We start from the raw sequence: 22,788 nt of genomic DNA on the forward strand, positions 1-22,788 counted from the left end.
GCCGGAATGTACATTTATTACGCCCGAGCTGCATTATGTTGCTGTGTAACTTTAGTCTGGCAATCCAAAAATGGAGTGCACTGTTCTACTTTGAGCTTTTGATCAGCAAAGGCTAGAAATGTGCTTACATGCAAATTAGAAAGTGCATTACTTTGAAATATTCTAGACATCATTTTATACTCCATAAATACATCAATATTTTTAGATGCCTTTAGTAGTCTGCATTTACAAATTAAAATCTCAGATCAAGTTTTTACTGACTGCTGTATCAGCTTCCCTTGAACTCTTGATAGAATCAACTCCCAAACTTCCCAATAAGTATATCTTCAAGTAACAGACCACCCCTCCCTTCAAATTTTCTAATTATCATTCTGCTCTCCTCCAAGGCTGTGTACTGATCCTGCTGTGGGTTAACCAAAGTGTTCTGTGGTTGTGATCTAAACCCATCAGCAGAACAGTATTTGACTGGCTTTATTACTCTCTGTCCATAAGAATTTTATCATCTGTGCATGTAAAACTCCAAGGACTTTTAGAAATCCTTTCTCTATTTAAATTGTACTGCTTTAGCCTTATCAGGATCAAATTGGTTGATCTTGTGTTTGTCTGCATTGAAACCTATTTACCACCATTTTGTCCGTTGCTTAACTTTAATTCCTTTCATTTTATAAAATGTTTAAAATAGCTTTTATTTATTGTGTTGTTAGCGACTTAGAGAACTGGAAGTTATTAATAAGAATGATATATATATATATATAGTTGCCACCTCATCACAGAACCTAGCAAGATACAGTTAGTCACAAACTGCCAATTCAAATATGCATCCATTATTCTTGCTCCGTCTGTCTGTTACCACCCAGTTAATTTCCTAACTAGCTCAATTTCTCCTACAAGCTTCGTTTTCAGCTAAGAATTTCTTACAAGGGACTTAATTAACTACTTTTTGGAAGTCCATTACTTAAGTTGCCTTTTCAAAAAATTAAAATCTAGTTTGTTAGATGACTTCCACCCTTTGCAAATCTGTGCAGATTCTTTCTGATCAGACCTGACAGCAGGTTAACTTGTCCATAATTCCCAGTTTTCCATTTCTCTCTTAGCTTTCGTAGAGAAGCAAGGGTGGCAAATCTTAAGTTTGTGAGAAATTATAATATGCACATCAGCAATATTCTCTATGAAACACCAAATCAAATATCTGAACCTAGAGATTTGTTCAGATGTTTCCTTCATTGATGCTTGTCATCGCTTTGGCTCCTCACTGCTTCAGATTCAATTTTAATTTTCTTGGAATATTTGGGATCGCTTTCTCACTTGATGCAAAGTAATTCAACGCGGTTTCCATTTCCATTGCACCACCATCATCACCCGTGTTAGGGGCTGCTGACCGTACACGTTTTTTTTCCTGATGTAATTGCAGCCTGTGTATGTTTTGATTTCGATATTCCTTGCAGATTTCATTATTCCTTTCTGCAGCACTTAAGATCTGTTTTATCTCCGCTGGTGTTCTTTGTATCTCTCTCCCCCTCACCAGAATCTGTGCTGGATTTTGCCTTTTGGTACGATTTTATTTAAACAAACTAGATAATCACTTAATCTCAGTGCGGTGTCATGATACTGATAGGATGAATCAATTTGAAAAGTGTGACCTATGGATCACTGATGCGCTGGTTGGAAAGACCTCTACCATGAATATTACATACAGTTCTTTGTATCAAATGCAGGATTTATTTCTTAGCAGCTTCTTGTTTCTCCACAGTTCCCGTGGCTGATATTAAAGCTATTGTGACAGGAAAGGATTGTCCACATATGAAGGAAAAAGGTGCTCTTAAACAAAATAAGGTAATAGTTCACTTTGCCCTCCTAAAATATTTTGTATGCATAAAGATAATTTTATAAATCCAGATGCTGTGAATTAACCTAGGAGCATGTACAACAGTACTACAAACAGGAACGTGTCTAAATATGTTTTCAAACACACAAAGTGTAAAATAGATTGAATGGACAGGGAACGCTGATGATCACTGTATTTTGCAACTTGGTTTCTAATCTTCAAATGCCTAAATGTTCTTATTCAGGACCCGAAATGATTTAACCTTTTAAAGCTTATGGGAGTTCAAGGTTTTTGAGAAAAGAAGCTGGAACTTACTGTTTGGCTCAGTGTGCATATTTAGGTTCCTACTCTTATGAGTATTATGTAGAGAATGGAGCAGACTTAAATGCAAATATCTTCAGTATTGCAGTCCTGGTAGTCAGGTTCTACATTGCAAAGCTCCACAAACAAAAGTGACAACAACTAGGGTCATCTGTCCAGTAAATGTGGAGATATCCACTACCAAGGTTATTGAAGCTATTTCAGTTGAAAATCTTAAAACTGAAGATCTTCTATGTTCACCCAACAGGGTCCAGGTTTAACTTTTGACAGTGATTCTTCAGTACTCCACTAAACCTGGTTATGTGCTCGTTTCTGAACCCATGAGAGCAAAGCATATTTTCTGTGTATTTAAAAGGCATCCTGTGGTTCACATCTCACCACCTAAAGGCCATGCGTGAATGGAGAATGAGGAATTGAATCTCAATGGACACGGTTAACATTTGCTGGTTAATGTTATCCGTCAATTGTGAGCAGATTTGCACCAGCATTGACCAACTATGCTTCCCAACAGGTGATCTGGGAGCAGTTTTCAACAGATTGGCATGGAGGAAATTCTTAAATTACCAACGGGGAACCCACAGGGTTAGGTGCAAACTAATTCCGCACCCTATCCAACAAAAGTCCACACCTTTTTTTAAAAACCAGCAGATATATTCAAATCCGCCCTACATTATGCTAATAGACTCCTAACCAAGCAACACAAACTTTCTCGAATCTCCTGGGAGTTATCAGCTTAGGCCTGGAAGCCTATTGAAATCCATGAGACGTAAGGACCATAGGGAGAATTATATGTAGAGTTTGGTTTCCTTTCTATTTGATTTAATAATGTTAATTTCAATGTTAGCTATTCACTTAATTGTATTTCTAAAAATGTTAATTTAAAAAATAGTGTTTTCATTTTTCTATGCTACCTGTGTTTTGGATGTTTCTGATATTTTCATACCTGGGGCTTTTCTGCTCTTCAATGCCTTTCTAGGGCACAGCCTGCCCCTTGCTTACAATGGACTTGCATAGTTAGAAAGTCCAGCACTGGAACTGGCCTTGACCCCACAAAATCTGCCCGAAACAGTGCCAAATTAAACTAAATCCCCTTTGCTTCTATGTGGTCCCTCCGTTTCTTGAAATTTCATGTGTGTATCTAATGGCCTCTCCATACCATTATTGGGCCTCACTGAGGGTTGGTCTCTCAGCTAAAGAATGTGCCCTTTGCTAAAACGGGGTGGGGGGTATTCCAAGGTGGGAGACAAACTACCTCAGCCAGTTTGTTGGTCAATGGAGGATTCCTATCCCTCTGTACTGATTTCAGCTTTGTATGAAATTGTCAATGCCTTTGATCTTAACTCCCTCATGATCGGTTACTTGGGTTAATGTTAAATATTGAGGCTGCACATCTCTCGTTTCAAACAAAGGAGAAAATGGCATATTTGGCACTAGTGACAAAAGAACATTATTAAACCCGCCCTCTGCGTTTGCTTCCTTAGCCTTTTCCCATCATTTTAATTAATCCTTTAGTTGGCAGCAGGTGTTGCAGGATATAGTGATCCAATAATCCAGATCGAGTCCTGTGTGGGGGGTCTTAGCTGCTGTCATTTTCTCTCACATGGGCCCTTTCTTTACAGCTCCCAAGTTGTTAATTCTGCTCAGAAATTGGCTTGATTCAGTGTGAAAGCTACTATGATTTTTTTTACACCAGAGGTGATGAATCCTAGAGCGAATTGTGCTGTCACGCTGAGTGCAGACAAACGATTGGAATGAAAACACTGAATGAGAGGAGAATGCACATGAAGAGGCATAGCTCGGAAAATAATGTCTCCCGAATACTGAAAGCACAAAGGGACTTTACAGCAGTTGGAAACCAATATATATTCTGCATACAGTGAGAATAGAGCTGGGTAGCCTAACACTGTGGCAGTCAGTAATCCAGTCACTTAAGCACTAAAGATAGAGAGAGAGAGAGAGAGAGAGCTCAAATCCCACCGTAGCAGTTTGAAATTTAGAGGAAAAATAATTCTGGGAACAGTAAGAGAAGCAAATCACATGGGTGACATAAGAAATACCTTATTTATGCAGCAATCAGTTGCCATCTGGAAAGGACAGCGTGATGAAAATGATTTAGCACAGAGAAAGCAGTTATGGGGTGAGAATTGCAATCTAGCTGCATTGTCCTTGTGAAATGCTGATTTCCGATGGACATTGAATCCATGAACTTTTTTTTTCTTTTTGCACTACTTTAGCTTTTTAATAAATATATATTTAATGTAATTTACATTTTTTATTGTGCTGCAATATACTGCTGCCTCAAAACAACAAATCTTACGATCTATGCCAGTGATATTAAACCTCATTCTGATTCTGAATGGCTGGCTTGTGTAATTCTGTGAAGATGTCATATAGTTGTAAAAACCTAACTGCTTTGCTGATGTTCTCTCGGGAACAAAATGGGCATCCTTGCTTATTCACTTTCTTAACATATCAGACGCAAAATGCTGGAGGAACTCAGCAGGCCAGGCAGAATCTATGGAAAAGAGTACAGTTGATGTTTCGGGCCGAGACCCTTCAGCGGGACTGAATGCTTGGATTTCCAGCATCTGCAGATCTTCTCTTGTTTGTTCTTAACATATCAGTGTAGGACTGGATCAGCTTGGGCAGTGAAGGCAGGCCTTGCCAAGGATGGGTAAGGAGAGGTATTTAAATAGAGTTGTAACAAGGGAAACCTGTTGCCCTGAAGTTAAAATGAGGGGTAGTAGAAGTCTTGAGGGGAGGTGATACAGAACAACATTCAAACAGAAGAAAATAGCATCTGGGATAGACCATTCAGCCCCTCAAGTTTGCTCATCCTTTAATATGATTGTGGTCAATGTGCCCCAGGCCTCAACTCTTGTGTGCCAGTTACACATCGCCCTCAATTCCCTGATCTCGTAAAAACGTTTTTGGTTTCATTTAATATCAGCGAATGTATACTGTATACAACCTGAAAGTTGTACACTTCACAGTCATCCACGAAACAAGGGTCCCCATAGAATGAAGGAAGCCCTGAAACCTCCCACTCTCCCCACCCGCCGCAGAAGCAGTAACAAAAGCATCAACCTCCCCTACCCCCCCCCACTCACCCCAGGGGAAGCACCTACCTGACCCCCCCACCACCACCACCTAAGCAAGAGCGATAGCCCCCATCAAGACCTCCATTACCTCTTGAAATGCCACAATGATCCTGCCTTCACAACCGTTTGGTGTAGAGAACTCCAGAGACTCACCAGTTGGTGTGGGAGGAAGTGGAAATGGTTGCAATGATGGGTTGAGGCATTTTGTCAGTGTGAAACCCTGACTGGTTTAGACACCGTTTTTGTAGAATTTGTTTTTTCTCAGTCACTTGTCATGGGTTTTGAGTGGAGTTTGTGTTGTCACAATACTCCAAGGTGAACTGTTTTATTCCCCCCGCCCCCGCCGCCTCCAAACTGGTCATTTTCATCTGTCCACGTAAGACAAAACACCGGGGCGAATCAGAAACAGTGAGAGGACAGGAATCGTTGTCTGTTATGAGGCCAAAGTTGGGGAGGTGATGGGTAAACAGGACCCATTGTGCAGCCTGTCGAGTTCTGCTGAGCTGCAAGATGCAGTGCTCAAAGCATTAGCGATAGAGTCAGGAGGGCAGTAGCAGAATATTCAGTGTAATGCTGATGTGATAACTGTACCCCAGTGGTCCTGCACAGCTGCTGCAAGGGACACACTGAGAGTCAGGGGGCCGTAGAATGGATCGCTGCTCTCTGACAATGAAAAGTTCCTCTCCGACCACAAGTGATGGAAAGCACAGGTAAAAAGCGAGCTTGTTCTGCTTCTCAAAGCTTTACTTCAGATCAACTCCCCGGTTACCAGTTACTTGAGTTAGTCACTTCTAAGCAGAAACTTGAAGCCAGTCACTTTGAAGATTCTTTGTATGAAGAAATTTGATTAGAGGATTTGCTACCTATATCGAAAAAGGGGCATGGAGAAGGAAGGATTGTCTGGGGGCATAAGGGGAAGCCCACGTCCAAGTCATGTTTATAGTCAAATGCGCAAGTTTAGGTATTCACAGGTGTAATGGAAAGTTAACTTGCAGCAGTGTCGCAAGTACGCGGCATCATATAACCAGCATTCATAAATAAACCATAAACACAATTTTTTACAAGAAAGAACACAACTAGAACAATCCATTTTAGTGCAAAGTGATCAGAGTACTCTTAGTGTTGCTAAACTCTAGTAATTAGGGTTTTTTCCAAGAACTAAATGGTTGAAGGGAAATAGCTGTTCTTGAACCGTGGAACACCTGGAAACTGAAAGCGTTGGACTGGGCGAGTAAGCATTCATCACTTGAACTCGAGACAGAATCAGTAATTCGACATGAACTTCAGCAGTTAACACATGTAAGCTGATGAAAGTATTAAAGCATGTTGATTGATTGACATCTAACGGAGACTTTAACAGCATACTAAAATTAAGTCCTAATTACTGCTGACTGATCTCCCCAGTCATAAAAGTCTAATTTTGGAACTGTGGATTGACATTACTTGTATCTCTCCAGTCCTCTTCTCTACAACTCCCCCAAACACACACACCAAAGGCACATACTTTTATAATAAAAAATGGATATTCATTATTAAAAACTTTGCATTGCTAAATTCAAATATGTTTCAGACTCTTATTTCCAAACATTGGTCCCTGTCTTGTTTTTGGCAAAATCATTTGAGAAGCTGACTGCATTGGAAAAGAAATTTATCACTGACAGAAGTGCAAGGCGCAAATTTTAAACAAAGTTTTTTAAAAGTGAATTTTCAGAGGGTGAATTACAGATTGGAGCACGCATATCCTGTGTGTGTGTGTGTGTGTGTGTGTGTGTACCTTTCAATGCAAATTCTGGATTGTAGAAGGTTTCAATTGCCTTGATTATCATTTCCAAAAAAAAAACAAGAAGCATTTTGTTTATTCTTCATTTTACCTGCACTTAGCCTCAGAAAGTAACCTGCACCAGGGCTGATATTTAATTTTCTTCCCAATAATCCACTAAATCTGCTCATTCCCTCCTCCATGCTGCTTCAAGTTGCCGTTTGGTGTGATCTGTTAGTTTTTTTGTGTGAGGGAGGGAGTTCTTGCTGCCATTTGGTGCGATTTGCTAGATTTTTTTGAGTGGAATGAGGGGGGGTGTTGTTGATGATCGTGTTGCCATTCATGAGATTTTTTTTGTGCGGGGGGTGGGGAGGGGGCTTTGAATGGCTCCCGTGGTTTTCTTTGTTTCATTTCTGTCTGGAGAAGACGAATATCAGAGTTGTATACTTTGATAATAAATGAACCTTTGACCCTGTTGTTCTCTCTTCAGACACTCCTTAAACAAGTTCCTTAACAAGTTCCTTTCTTCCCTTATCTCTATCATGTGAATTATTAGGTAAAGCTTTCATGAAGCATATATGGAGCACTTTACTCCTTTAAAATTTCTTTTAAAATGGAGCCACTGTTGTTGAATTTGATCCTCAAAATAAAGTTTGTGAAATGCACGTGGTTTGGATGCGACCTGTCATTAGTGGGGATGGCCTCCTCTCTGTTTGACTGCCTGTTCACATTGTTCTGGTTCCCCACAGGAGGTGTTGGAGCTCGCCTTCTCGATCCTGTATGACCCTGATGACTCATTGAACTTCATCGCCCCTGACAAGCATGAGGTAAATGTGACTTCTCCCCTCCCTTCATGCTATTTTTAAACTGCCTTCTGAGCAATTTTGTACTTGATATGCAAACTGACAAGCTTTGAGAATGTATCTGTTAGTAATTTGCTTCATGGTTTAAATAAAAAGTATCACAAGTATTTTGGAACAAGGAACTGCCTCGATCCCATCAGTTTAAATGAAGTCATAATTGATCTGTTTGGTATTTTCCCTTCATATTGTTAAAAAATCTGCAGAAATGAGACCAGCTCCATTTAATTGTAGAATTGTGTCAGGTGCTTGTGCTGTTGCTCTGCTGCAGACTGAAAGAACAATGAAATAATGAACAGATTAAGTTAAAGTAAATACTGAAAATGCTGGAGCTGTTGTACGTGTGACATCTAATGTAAATATAATTCAGCATGACAAATGCCACATGAATAGTAAAATAGAACTCCAGCTTTTGCAGGCTTTTCTTTGTTCAGATGACAGTGTTGGTGTTGATAAATCCTAATATCAGCATTTCTCTGACTGTCCTCACTGGTGGTGTTTGCCGTCCTTTTGGGATTGAGAGACCACCCCTGGAAGGGTTCATTTATTATTGAAGTATACAAATCTGAAATTCTTCTTCTCCAGATAAGACAGGAAAGTACAGGACGGCAGCTCGATCATCAACCCCCAAATCCCAACTCCCCGCACAAAAAGAAAACAAACAAAAACGGAACAGGCACATTGACCCCCTCCCCTGCACAGAAAACAACGAGAAAGAGTGGGTGAAAAACACAGAATTTAAAAATGATAAGTCTGAAAAAAGTCCATAGTCGGAGTCCAGCGGGGTGAACTTCTAAATGGGGGAAATGAAGTCTCTTATTTCTCCATTACGTGTCTGCCTTAGTCAGCCTTTGTGTGTGTTTTGATTTCATTTCTTGATGAGCCTAACTTTCTAAACTTTGCCTGTATGGTAAACCACAAGTTGAATTATGTTGTGACTCTCTGTCGCACTTCTCAGAAGCCATTTAGCTGTGATTCAAACTGAGGATTAAGCATCACAGGAGGTGACATACCTTATTAACGCATCAGACTTCACTTAGCAAAGTTCACCCGGCAACCAAAGCAGTCCTCGTTGAGCTGTGGTCATTTGTGGTGTGTTTCGTGCTGCCCGAGCTACTCAGTTGTAAATAGTAGACAATAGTAAATAATAAATAATAGTAAAGTCTCCTCCTAAAAGAAGAATTAGAACACAGTAACTGCAGACTCCCACGGCAAGAGAGCAGAATGAGTATCTACTTTTGTTTTCTTGCTTTGTATGCTTAATCAGAATGCATTGAAGGGAGAGAATTTGTACTACAGAGCAACTTTGTTCAGAGATGCCATAAAACTGTACAGCACAGTACAGACCCTTTGGCCCTCAATGTTGTGTCGATCTTTTAACAGATTTCTTGATCAATCTAACCTTCCCCTCCTATATAGCCCATAACCATTTTTCTTTCTTCGATATCTACCCTGTCAGCCTCTGCAATCATCCCTAGCAGTGTATTACAGGAACTTAGCACTCTTTGTGTAAAACAAAACCTACCTCTGACATCTCCCCTGATCTTTCCTCCATCCACCGTAAAAATATCCTTTTGTATTAGCCATTAATGCCCTAGGGAAAAAAGGTGCTGGCCCTGTCTGTGCCTCTCATAATCTTAAACACTCTAGTCCTCCTTTGCTCCAAAGACAACTTTGAGGGATCTCTGGACTTGGACCCCAAGATCCTTCTGTTCCTCCACATAGCTGAGCAACCTGCTATTAACCTTGTACTCTGCCTTCAAATTCAATCTTCCGAAGTGTACCACTTCACACCTTTCTGGATTGAACTCCAACTGCTACTTCTGAGCCCAGCTCTGCGTCCTGCCTATGTCACATTGTAGCCTAAAACAAACTCCTACACTATCAAAACCACTACCAACCTTTGTCGTTCCTGTAAGCAGTCTCTTGCAGAAACAATGCAGTCTTCATTACTGCACATTCCTTGAACGGCAAGGGGTTACCTAAGCCAAATAGCATTCAGCATATCAAATATCAAGGCAGCAAGTTTTAATTCAGCAATAGGACCAGAACTAGACGCAACCAGTGTGATTGACCCTTGACCACCTCCTTGGTTCAGTAGCAATTAGGGATGGGCAATGAATGCTGGCTTTGCCAGACACATCCACATCCCAGGGACAAATATTCAACACAAGAGCTCTATGAACGCAGATAAATCAAGGTGAGTGTTGAGTCGTCCTATCCTTGAAATGCATATAAAGAACAATTTGTGTCATAAAGCTCTTTGGTGTTTAAAATAACATCTAAAATGTGGTTTGCTTAGTTCAGATGCCCTTTTCTTTTTTCAATGTCTCCCGGTTTTTATATCCGTGAAAGCCTGCGTTCCTGGCGAGCAGAAATTATGGCATAAACTAGATGCTGAACACTGCAGTGCGAGATATGCAAGCGGCCTCTGGATTGTGCTATGAGCCCAGAATATGTCACTAACCTATCGAGTCACTTGCCAAGTGCTAATTTATCTCCATTGCATTGTCAGCATCCTAGTGCCCATAAAAACGCCATAGACACTCAATCGTTAAAGGAAAGCATTTTTAATTACACAAATGGGAAACGTGCTGTAGGATGTTGAACATCAAATGATATTTAGTTTTGAAAACTGCACTGACATTTGGAGGATAGTTTTAACTCCCAGAACATAAATGGAAAGAAGCAGATTCTTTCTAGTAGAAATTATGCAGCACCTTCCTAATTTTTGTTTTTCCTTTTTCACGCCTTGTGGAGGATCGGGTGGTGTTTTGCCGTTTCCGTAGCATTTGACTTTTTTTGTGAGGCTGAGTTGCTAGCTTGACGCTTAACCCAGCACGAATGGAAAGCGTGCAAGGGGCAGGCTGGATTCGAACCCAGGACCATTTGCCTCAAAGTCCAATGCCAATACCACTATACAACTGGCTGGGCTTATTTATGTTGGAGAAATTCATTTGTCGAGTTTGTTTTTAAACGTAGATTGATAGGTCAGTGTAATTCAGTATGGTCATTATCAAGACATTTCCAGCCCATATAAAATGTCTTGACTCGAAACATCGACTATCTATTTCCCTTCAATTTGACCTGCTGATTTGACCAGCACCCTCTACATTGCTCCAGATTCCTCCAAAGGCCTTCTCTTGTGTTTTCCTCATTCTATATTTTCTTATGACATGATAAGCAAGATCGTGAACACAAGAGATTCTGCAGATGCTGGAAATCCAAAGCAACAGACACAAAATGCTGGAGGAACTCAGCAGGTCAGGCAGCATCCACGGAGAAGAGTAAACAGTCGATGTTTCGGGCCCAGAACCTTCTTCAAGATTGAAAAGGAAGGGGGAAGGCACCTGAATAAAAAGGTGGGAGTAGGGGGAAGAGGCTAGCTGGAAGTTGATAGGTGAAGCCAGGTGGGTGGGAAAGGTTAAGGGCTGGAGAAGAAGGAATCTGATAGGAGAATAGAGTGGACTATAGGAGAAAGGGAAAGAGGAGGGGACCCGAGGGGAAGTAATAGGCAGGTGAGAAGAAGTGAAAGGTCAGAATTGGGAATAAAGGAAGTGTTGGGCGGGGGGGGGGGGGAGTGATTTTCTTTACCGAAGGAGAAATTGACATTCATACTGCTTGGCTTTCTGAGTTGCTGCAGCATTTTGTGTGTGATAGGCAAGATGACTTATGTCATGTCTCAGAGCAAATATCAATCCTACCCCCCACTTATTTCTTGGTAAACCTATCCTTTCTCACATGTCCATTAACACCCCTTGATTCTCTCATGAGCCATTATGCTAGGGACAACTTACAGTGACTTACTAACCTCCCGACCTAGATGCCCTTGGGAAATGGAACAAAATGTAGTATCTGTGGGAAATTCTCACGGACAAACTCCATGCAGAGGGCACCAGGGACCAAAGTGATTCTGGGGTTGTAGGAGTTGTGAGGTGATGTGCGACTCTGTATTATATAAACATTTTAAAATGTAATATCCAACTCCATCACTTTCCGCTTTCGAGTTTACTACAGGCATGCAAGTCTGTTGCACTTTCATGTACCAGTTTGCAGAAACCAGGAACAATCAAGTATGGAACCAGGTACTGCATCAGTGGGAATTTAGGATGGCATTCCCAACCAGAGAGTCAGTGCTAGTTGGGGTGCTTGTTCAGAGTGGATGTACAATTCTCAAGATAGCACATGCTTTTTTTTTATTTTCTAAAAATTACTTTTTTTAAGATTAGCTTTATTTGTCGCATGTACATTGAAGCATACAGTGAAGTGTATCATTTTGCGTCAGATCAGATCAGAGACGGTTATGCTGGACAGCCTGCATGTGTCACCGCACCTCTGACGCAAGCGTACTATGCCTGCCAGAGCTAACTAACTCTAATTGAACTTCTGACGCCAGCGTAGTATGCCTGCCAGAGCTAACTAACTCTAATCAAACTTCTGACGCCAGCGTAGTGTGCCTGCCAGAGCTAACTAACTCTAATCAAACTTCTGACGCCAGCGTAGTGTGCCTGCCCACAGCTAACTAACTCTAATCGAACTTCTGATGCCAGCATAGTATGCCTGCCAGAGCTAACTAACTCTAATCGAATTTCTGACGCCAGCACAGTATGCCTGCCCACAGCTAACTAACTCTAATCGAACTTCTTTTGAATGTGAGAGGAAACCAGAGCACCCAGAGGAAGCTCACAAGTTAAAACAGGAAAGTATACTGTATGGAGAAAACATAATGCTTGTCAGTACTTGCCTTTCGTGTCAAGTTAATACAGTCTACGCACAGAGCACCAGTGCTACTTATGGCTCCGACAAAGTTCAAAAGTAAAATTTATTATCAGAGTATATACATGTCACCACATGCAACCCTGACATTCTTTTACCTATAGAGATTTGCAACAAATCTATAGATTAGTAACTGTAGATGGGAACAAGGAAGGAGCAAGAGCATAGAAGGCAAACTGTTGAAATGCAACTATAAATAAATAGCAATAAATAATGAGAGCATGAAATAACAAGATAAAGTGTCCTTAAAGTGAGACCATCAGTTGTGGGATAACTCCAGTAGATGAGTGCCATTATCCTCTAGTTCAACAGCCTGATAGTTGAGGGGTAGTGACTGTTCTGGAACCTGGCGGTGTGAGTCTTCAGACACTTGTACCTTCAGTTGTGGGCGGCAGTGAGAAGAGAGCGTGTCCTGGGTGGTGAGGATCTCTGATGATGGATGCTGCTTTCCTATGACAGTGTTTCATGTAGATGTGCTCAATGGTTGGGGGGTGGGAGGGAGGGGGGGCTTTACCTGTAATGTACCAGGCTGAATGTGAAAGGAAATCAGAGCACCCGGAACTACCCCTCCCCCCAATGCACACACATAGCTAAACCATGAAACTATATAGAGAAAATACAATGCCATTAGTACGTCTCCTAAGTTGCATTCATAGTCTCATCAAAACAATGTTTCCTCTGCATAGAGTACCAATGCCACTCATGGCCTCTGAACAGTGTTTGAGAGAGTGTTACACTGGGCCCAGCCCCTTAGTAGTGGCAGAACTTTAGACTGCATTCCTCTCCCACAAAGCCTTTGCATTAATTGCACCGAGCCTCGGTGGATCCCTCAGCACATAATCCTGTGGCCTAGATTGTGCCGGTCAGCAGTATCTTCCCATATACTGGAAGATCAACAAGTCTCGGGGAGGCCTAGTTGATGATATTCCAGCAGCACTTGATGTCAGTCTCAGTATCCAGCCCTGGGAACAACCCGTAGATCAGAGAGACTCAGTTGCACATTTGCTTGGGACAAACATTGCCCAGAGCCACTGCATCCTTTTCAAAGCAAACAGACAATCCACAAATAGTTGGACAGTTGCCTCAGGGGCCTAAAGGCAGGGTATGTTGTGAGTGAGGCTCCAACTCTGACAGAGAGCACCCTTTCATCTGGCAGAGATCTTGGTGCTTGATAGTGGGTTCTGGCAGAGAAGTATTCTGCCCAATAGTTTTGACGGTCTGCTGAGGAGATCGTCCCACATTGTGTCTTTCTCCCACAGGACCTGCAGGAAGTTTGGTGTTGACCACTGCTATTGGATTTGTGGTCCAAGGTGTTTTACTGCAGAAACCTTTTTATGACGGACAGGTAGTGCAGCAAAGTCCAGTTCAATGAAACATTGTGCAGCAGCAAAGCCAGGCCCATCCTTTGCAACACCAGGGACTGCTAGAACCTTGGCGTGCCGTGGTACTTGAAGTTAGTGTACTAAATGTCTAAGTTCAGCTTGATACAGCCACACACAAAGGTGGAGGTCAGGATGAGAGCAGTGTTGGGTATTCTTCGCCACCCTCCACATTCTGAATGAAACAAAAGGAAGAAATAGGTGGAGCTTTGAGGTGCCACACGCATTCTGTTCCTTGTAAACCAAAGCAAGAGAGAAGACTAGAATACTCAGTATCGAAAATAGAATTAATGTTATGTAGGAGATTTTTTGATATTTCAAAATAGTCATAGTCATACTTTATTAATTCTGGGGGAAATTGGTTTTCGTTACAGTTGCATCATAAATAATTAAATAGTAATAAAACCATAAATAGTTAAATAGTAATATGTAAATTATGCCAGGAAATAAGTCCAGGACCAGCCTATTGGCTCAGGGTGTCTGACCCTCCAAGGGAGGAGTTGTAAAGTTTGATAGCCACAGGCAGGAATGACTTCCTATGATGCTCTGTGTTGCATCTCGGTGGAATGAGTCTCTGGCTGAATGTACTCCTGTGCCCACCCAGTACATTATGTAGTGGATGGGAGACATTGTCCAAGATGGCATGCAACTTGGACAGCATCCTCTTTTCAGACACCACCGTCAGAGAGTCCAGTTCCATCTCCACAACATCACTGGCCTTACGAATGAGTTTGTTGATTCTGTTGGTGTCTGCTACCCTCAGCCTGCTGCCCCAGCACACAACAGCAAACATGATAGCACTGGCCACCACAGACTCGTAGAACATCCTCAGCATCGTCCGACAGATGTTAAAGGACCTCAGTCTCCTCAGGAAATAGAGATGGCTCTGACCCTTCTTGTAGACAGCCTCAGTGTTCTTTGACCAGTCCAGTTTATTGTTAATTCGTATCCCCAGGTATTTGTAATCCCCCACCATGTCCACACTGACCCCCTGGATGGAAACAGGGGTCACCGGTACCTTAGCTCTCCTCAGGTCTACCACCAGCTCCTTAGTCTTTTCCACATTAAGCTGCAGATAATTCTGCTCACACCATGTGACAAAATAAACCTTATTTACAATTTTAAGAAGAAACTGGAAAACTGTTATATTTATGATGAATGCATTTAGTAGTGTTAACTTTTTTTTTAAACCGTTGAACGATTTTATTGTTTGAGAGGCTTCCCTGCCCAACTTGGCCATTCCATATACGGTAGAGGGAGGGACCAGGACTATGGTCCTGGAGACACTGGAAAAGCTCTGCTGACTCCTAACTCATGAGTAGTGCTGAAGGGACACTTATCTCTTCTGTGAAGTTGTCTACATCTTCCTTCAGGTCCTCTGTTTCCCATAGGCTGGAAAATCCATCAAATCGGGGCCAAAATGTTTGATTTGTCACTCTCCATCTTATTATAGTAGCTGAATGTGTCATCTGTTTTTTCTGACAGATACTATATTCCCCTCATTAGGAAACAGAGTTTGACAATATGAGATTTGGACCTTACCTTGCCTTGTCTTGGTAATGCTAACTTTTCTGATGCTCTACCTGCAACGATCTTTCACAGTTACACCTCCTTAATTGTGAGAATCCCCAGAAAACAGATAATTTCAGATATTGTTGGGGGAATGACCTAGCAGAGGAAAGTCTCACCAGTCAGGCCTCTGGCACTGAGTCTGGTTCTGCACTTAGAAGGGAAGGGGGGAGAAGAGACGAGCTGTGATGATAGGGGAATCGTTTGTTAGAGGAACTGAAAGGAGGTTCAGGGTTCCCGGATGGTATGTTGCCTCGTGTGCTAGGGTTCAGGATGTCTCAGATCGAGCCCTCAGCATTCTCAAATGAGGGGTGAACGGCTACAGGTTATGGTCCATAAAGGTACCGAGAATATAGGTAGGAAAAGGTACAAGGTTCTGCAAAGTGAATTTCGGCAGTTGGGTACTAAGTTGAAGGACAGAACCTCCAGGGTTGTGATCTCAGGATTGTTAACCATGCCACATGCCAGTGAGGCCAGAAATAAGAAAGTTTTACAGTTTAACATGTGGTTAAGGAGGGAGGGTTACAGATTTTTTGATCATGGGGCTCTCTTCCAGGGAAGGTGGGATCTGAACAGAAGGATCTCCTGTTCTGGAGGGAAACTAATATCCTGGCGGGAAGGTTGCTGGTACTGCACGGGGTGAGAGGTGGTGAGGTTGGGAGTAGGGTTGTTTCAACTAGATTTGTAGGAGAATGGGAACCAGAGTGCCAGAACAGATATTGTGGCCATTCGTGAAACTTGGTTGCATGAGGGACAGGACTGGCAACTCAGTATTCCGTTGGTCCATTATTTTAGATGTGATGGGGCAGGACGGATTAAAGGGGGAGGGGTGGCATTACTAGTCAGGGAAAATGTCATGCAGTGCACAGTCAGGACAGACTGGAGAAGGTGGAACTGAGGATTAAGAAAGGTCTGACTACCCAGCAGTCAAAGGGATTTGGAGGAACAAATTTGTAGAGTAATCGCAGACTGTATGAAAAACGTAAGATTCTGATAGTAAGTCATTTTAATTTTCCATATATTGACTTGGACTCCCATACTGTAAAAGGACTAGATGGAATAGACTTTGTCAAATGTGTTCAGAAAATGTTCCTTAATTAGTACATAGATGTCCCAATGAGATAGTGTGCAATACTAGATCTCCTGTTAGGAAATGAGACGGGGCAGGTTCCAGAAGTTTCTGTTGGAGAACACTTTGCATCTAGTGATCATAATGCAATTAGTTTCAAGGTAATTATGGAAAAGAATAGGTCTGGTCCTTGGGTTGATTCTAATTTGGAAAAAGGCCAATTTTGATGGTATTAGAAAGGATCTGACAAGTGTGGATTGGGATGGACTGTTTTCTGGCATATATTTGCTAAGTAGGAGGCTTTAAAAATTGAAATTTTGAGGATACAAAGCTTCTCTGTGTTTGTCAGAAGGCAAGGGCAACAGGTTAGGGAACCTTGGTTTTCAAGAGACCTTGGTTAAGAATAAAGGAGGTACATAGCAGGTACAGGCAGGTAAGAAGAAATGAGGTACTTGACTATAAGAAATGCAGGAGAACCATTAGGAAAGAGATCAGGAGGGCTAAAAGAAGGCATGAGGTTCCCCTAGCAGACAAAGTGAAGGAGAATCCTAAGGGCTTCTACAGATATGTTAAGAGCAAAAGGATTGCAAGGGTCAAAATTGATCCTCTGGAAGATCAGAATGGTAATCTACATGTGGAGTCAAAAGATAAGGGAGAGCCTTCAAATGGATTTTTTGCTTCAGGAGATGGGCACAGTGTCTATATAATTGAGGCCAAGCAGCAGCAAGGTCAAGTGCCCTATACTGGAGGTGGTATTTGCCATCTTGAGGCAAATTAGGGGGTGAACAAATCCCGGACCCTAAGCGGAGGCAAGTGCAGAAATTGGAGGGGCCTAGCAGAGATATTTAAATCATCCTTAGCAACGGGTGAGGTACGGGAGGATTGGAGGATAGTTAACGTTGTTCCGCTGTTTAAGGCAGGATCTAAGGATAATTCAGGGAATTATAGGTAGGGAGCCTGCCATCGGTAGTAGGAAAGTTATTGGCAGACATTCTAAGGGACCAGATATATGAGTATTTGGATAGATGGCGACTGATTATGGATAGTCAGCATGGGTTTATGCATGGTAGATCGTGTCTAACCAATCTTACAGAACTTTTTAAGAAGGTAAAGGCAAGCCAGTGGTTGTTGTCTACATGGACTTTAGCGAGGCATTTGACAAGGTCCCACATGGGAGGCTGGTCAAGAAGGTTCAGTCACTTGGCATTCAAAATGAGGTAGTAAATTGGATTAGACATTGGCTTTGCAGGAGAAGCCAGCGAGATGGTTGTTCCTCTGACTGGGGACCTGTGACTAGTGCTGTGCTGGAGAGACCGGTGCTGGGTTTGTTGTTGTTTGTCACCTATATCAGCGATCTGTATGATAATGTGGCTAACTGGATCAGCAAATTTGCAGATGACTCCGATTGGGGGTCTACTGGACAGCGAGGAAGACTACCAAAGCTTCCAGTGGGATCTGGATCAGCTTGAAAAATGGGCCAGAAATGGCAGATGGAAGTTAATGCAGACAAGTGTGAGGTGTTGTCCTTTGTGAGGACCAACCAGGCTAGTGAGTGGTAGGGCGCTGAGGAATGTTGTAGGACAAAGGGATTTGGGAATACAGGTCCATATTCATTGAAAGTGACATCACAGGTAGATAGAATTGTGAAGAAAGTTTTAGCAACTGGCCTGTATAGACCACAGGATTGAGTACACAAGTCAGTCAGTGTGTTATGTTGAAGTTGTATAAGACATTGCTGAGGCCTAACTTAGAGTATTGTGTTCAGTTTTGGTCACCTACCTACAGGAAAGATGCCAACAAAATTGGAAAAACTACAGAGAAAAATTACAAGGATATTGCTAGGACTGGAAGACCTGAGTTCTAAGGAAAGAATAAAAAGTTTAGAACTTTATTGTCTGGAGCAGAGAAGGTTGAGAGGAGATTTGACAGAGATATACAAAATTATGAGGGGTATAGATAGGGTAAATGCAAGCAGACTTTTTCCACTGAGATTGGGTGTGACTTTATTAGGGGTCATGAATTAAAGGTGAAAGATGAAATGTTTAAGGGGAACGAGAAGAAATGTCTTTGCTCAGAGGGTGGTGAGAGTGTGGAACGAGCTGGCAGCACAAATGGTGCATGTGATTTTGCTTTCAACGCTTAAGGGAAGTTTGGATAGGTACATGGATGGGAGGGATTTAGAGGGCTATGGTCTGGGTGCAGGTTGATGAGACTAGGCAGTTTAAGTTGTTTGACACAGTAGATGGGCTGAAGGGCCTATTTCTGTGCTATAATTTTCTGTGTCTCTATAACTGAATCTCTGCTCAAGTGAGTTAATATCCTATATATTGTCCCACTCAGACATGTCGGTCATGGCTCCCTGATGAGGTCACTCTCAGGCTGGAGGTGCAACACTTGTATTCTGTCTAGGTAGCCTCCAGCCTGATGGCCTGAATATTGATTTCTCCAATCCTGTAATTTATCCCCCTCCCCTTTCCTCCTCCTTCAATTTCCCTTGCTGGCCCTCATCTTACCACTACTCCTCTTCTCACTTCAACTGCTTATCTACCACCTTCCCCTAGTGCCTCTCCTTCCATTTCTCCCATGGTTCACTCTCCTCCCCGTCGTATTCTTTCTTTTCTAGCCCTTTACCTTTTCCACCTATCTCCTCCCAGCTTCTGACTTCATTCCTTCCCCTCCAACCCACTTGGCTTCACTTATTCTCTTCTAGCTTGTCCTCCATCCCCTCCCCTCACCTTCTCGGTTTGGCTGCTTCTCCCTTCCTTTCCAGCTGCGAAGAAGGATCTCGGCCCGAAACATTGACTGCTTCCCCATTTCCATAGATGCTGCCTGGCCTGCTGAGTTGCTCCAGCATTTGGGGTGTGTGTAGCACAGCTGCTAGCATAGACTGTGTGGGCTGAATGGCATCTTCCCTGTGCAGTTTGTCTTACGGAAGGTTGACCAGTGTTCTCATTGCCGTACCTTTTCTCTCTTCCAGTACTGTGTGTGGACAGACGGGCTGAATGCTTTACTCGGGAAGGAGATGATGAGCGAGCTGACTAAGAATGACCTTGACACGCTCCTCAGCATGGAGATGAAGCTGCGACTCCTTGACCTAGAAAATATCCAAATTCCAGAAGCCCCACCACCTATCCCCAAGGAGCCGAGCAACTATGACTTTGTTTATGACTGTAACTAAACACAGAGACAAACCTGTGAGAATAAACTGGAATCAGCGTCGGCTGGAACTGCTTCTTTTGTTATCACATCTATTAACTATCTACCTTCCTGCTGTTCTTCAGTCTCTGCTAATGTTTAGCTAGACCAAATTGTTACTTAATGAGTATCCGTGTCATTAAGGACAGTGACTTCGGCACAGTACAACCTCCATTGAGAGGGAAACCAACACCTGGATCTTTTGATGCGTCACCTTCTTACCAAAGCCTTGTTTCTGACAGCACTTTGAGACCGTCCTTTGCTCTTTGTTACCAGAGTAACAAGGGGGGGATTGAGGATATGAGGCAGTGAGGTGGATCTTTTTTTTTTGATCTGTACATCAAAAACAAATGATCGGCGTTTTTCCATTCAGGATTTCTGAAATCAGTCTAGGTCTGTTCATATCTCAAGCTGCCCTCTCAGAATCAGCCCTGCAGCTGTACACTTTGTTCAGTAGACAAAGCTTACATCGTGATGAAAGTAACATTGTAGGTCATGAATATGGATCATACTTAAAAGGAAAGACTAATTCCCTATTAAATTAGCATATGGTCTTGGCTTTGATCCTCTGTAGTGTAAAGCACCTTGTATTGCATGAGTGTTTTTTTTATTTGTGGAACATGCCAAACAGCCAGTATTATGTCAATGTTGTATTATTTCTGTGTAAAAGAATTTACAAGAAAACATTTTTTGTATATGTTATACATATATATATATATAAAAAAATGTTTTACCAGTTTTGCCTTGTTACATATATATTTTATGGGGAATGCATATCTGGGTATTGTAATGTTCCTTCGCCGCTTTGTAATATTGGAATAAATGTCTTTGGAATCTTGCAGTTTTCAATAAAAGAAACAGATTTATTACCGGGGAGTGGATTTACTTTCACTTGTCACAAAGGAGCCATTGATTTTAATGAGATGCTGTATATGCGACAGGCCGGCAACGCCGAGGTGGATTTTCTGTTTCAGGCGCAGAGCTATGCAAGCCAGTCATCCCTCACAATTTTCTGCCATCGATTTTAATGTGTAATATCTCTCCCTGAAAAGGTTTATGAAGTGATTTTGGTCTTGAGCTTAGCTGAACCATCAGCAGAAAAGCCATGTGGTTTGTTTTTTTGGGGGGGCGGGGTCCTGTATTTAAGGAGTGTGGGGTTGAACTGAGGCTGTGGCCTGCGACTGATGGGTTCTTGGACCAGCTGCAGAGATGACTGGCTTTGTGGCTTTGAACTCACTTGCATGAACTGCAGTTCTGAATGTTATTTGTTAACTTTAAATTGTTTGCACGATTTTTTTTTTGCACATTGGGTGTTTGGCGGTCTTTTTTAATGGCTTCTGTTGGGTTTCTTTGTTTTGTGGCTGCCTGTAAGGAGACAAATCTCAAGTTTGTATAATGTGTACAAACTTCGATAATAAATGTGCTTTGAACTTTGAACCTTCATTGCAGTGAGAGTTTGGAGACCTGCAAGGAGTTGGGGGAAACTCTAATAGCCTGTTTGTCTGTCATGAGCCAGTGACATACAAAGTTCTGAGGTCCACACTGGGCGACTTGCCCGACATTTGGGGAGCCCTGTCAGAGGTTGGCCACCTTCTCTCCACCATCAAAAACATTTGCAAGAGGCTGTGCTTCCAGCACTAAGGACTCTCACCATCCAGCACATGCCCTCTTCTAATCGCTACCATCGGAGAGGAGATACAGGAGCCTGAAGGCTGACACTCAATGAATTAGGAACAGCTTCTTCCCCTCCACTATCATGTTTCTGCAAGGTGCATCAATTCATGCACATTACCTTGTTATTCCTCTGTTTTGCACTATTTTGTTTAGTTTGTAGCTTATAGTAATTTTGTCTTTGCACCGTACTCCTACCACAAAACAACAAATAGTACCTAATATAGACCAGTGCAAGAATCCTGATTCTGATCTGGTTGAAACAAATTTTTTTTGTGATTAAACCCATCTTCACTCCATATTCTCCATATTCTTATCAGAGGTGCATCCATCTTGAAGCTATTCATGTTCTATGCTTCGTGATTTCCCTGTTAACTTTTTCCATGCATAAATATGATTCTTTGAACCCAAGACATTTTGCTGAACTCCCTCTCTTTACTCTTATCTTTGAACTGCAACTCATGCACACCTGGTAATATGGTTTCACAAGGGAGTGTCAAAATGGAGGCAAACCTTTGTTTGAATATAAAGGTTGAACACTTGACGTTAGTTCATTTCTGGAGGAGTACAAATGCCCACCTGTGTGGAGCAGATAGGGAGTATGCTGATTCAGGTCAAGGACAGATTGATATTGATTCTCCAGCCTCCAATTTTGGACCCGAGCAAGATGTCAAACCAGGTCCAGACTCATATCCATGGTAGTCATTTCAATTCTTCATTTTTAAAATAGCTGGATGTAAACACCTTCCTAGTTTCTACATTATCTGAAAGCTAATTATAATTCTGCAAGTTGGAGCTTCTGGAAAGTCTGGGTCTCTGGCCTTGTTTCATTCTCCTTGCAGCCGCAAGGAGAACGAACTGATTACAGGCACCCGCTGAAGAGCCACTGTGATTAATGGATGGGCTGACAGCCAAAAACTGGGAAGATGTAAAGCTGTTCTTTTAGAACTGTAGATGATGCTTTTATCAGAAATTAGCAACAGGCATGGGTTTTGTAGTTTACTAAACTCTTGGATTTGGTCAAAAGGAGGATGGATTCAGTTTGCTGTTTCACTAGCAGAGAAGTCATTTCAAAGGCAACATACTGGCTATTTGTCACTGAGGAGTGTCACGAATCTTTAGAGAGATGATCACCAGCTGGATAAGAGATGTTCTTGTCTGAATTATTTAATGCTGTCCTCCTGTGAAGGTGTCAGATTGTTAGACAACACATTGTCCAGGTTCATCCATTCTTGCCAGCAGTGACTCAGCTACAATTTTATC

At 42.1% G+C, this 22,788-nt stretch overlaps 1 protein-coding gene across 2 annotated transcripts in view; it reads left to right on the forward strand.

The window, feature by feature from the left end:
• The window catches only part of elmo1 (engulfment and cell motility 1 (ced-12 homolog, C. elegans)), a 206,427-nt gene extending 185,704 nt beyond the window's left edge, over nt 1–20,723 (forward strand). For both annotated transcript variants that reach the window (XM_063069851.1, XM_063069852.1), the window contains 3 exons: nt 1,751–1,833; nt 7,756–7,833; nt 19,637–20,723. In XM_063069851.1, the coding sequence (XP_062925921.1) occupies nt 1,751–1,833; nt 7,756–7,833; nt 19,637–19,837 (362 nt within the window). In that variant the 3' untranslated portion in view covers nt 19,838–20,723. The remainder of the gene's footprint in view (nt 1–1,750; nt 1,834–7,755; nt 7,834–19,636) is intronic.
• Nucleotides 20,724–22,788: the final 2,065 nt, after the last annotated feature.

This window comes from Mobula hypostoma, chromosome 17 (assembly GCF_963921235.1).
Source record: "Mobula hypostoma chromosome 17, sMobHyp1.1, whole genome shotgun sequence".
Lineage (NCBI taxonomy): Eukaryota > Metazoa > Chordata > Chondrichthyes > Myliobatiformes > Myliobatidae > Mobula > Mobula hypostoma.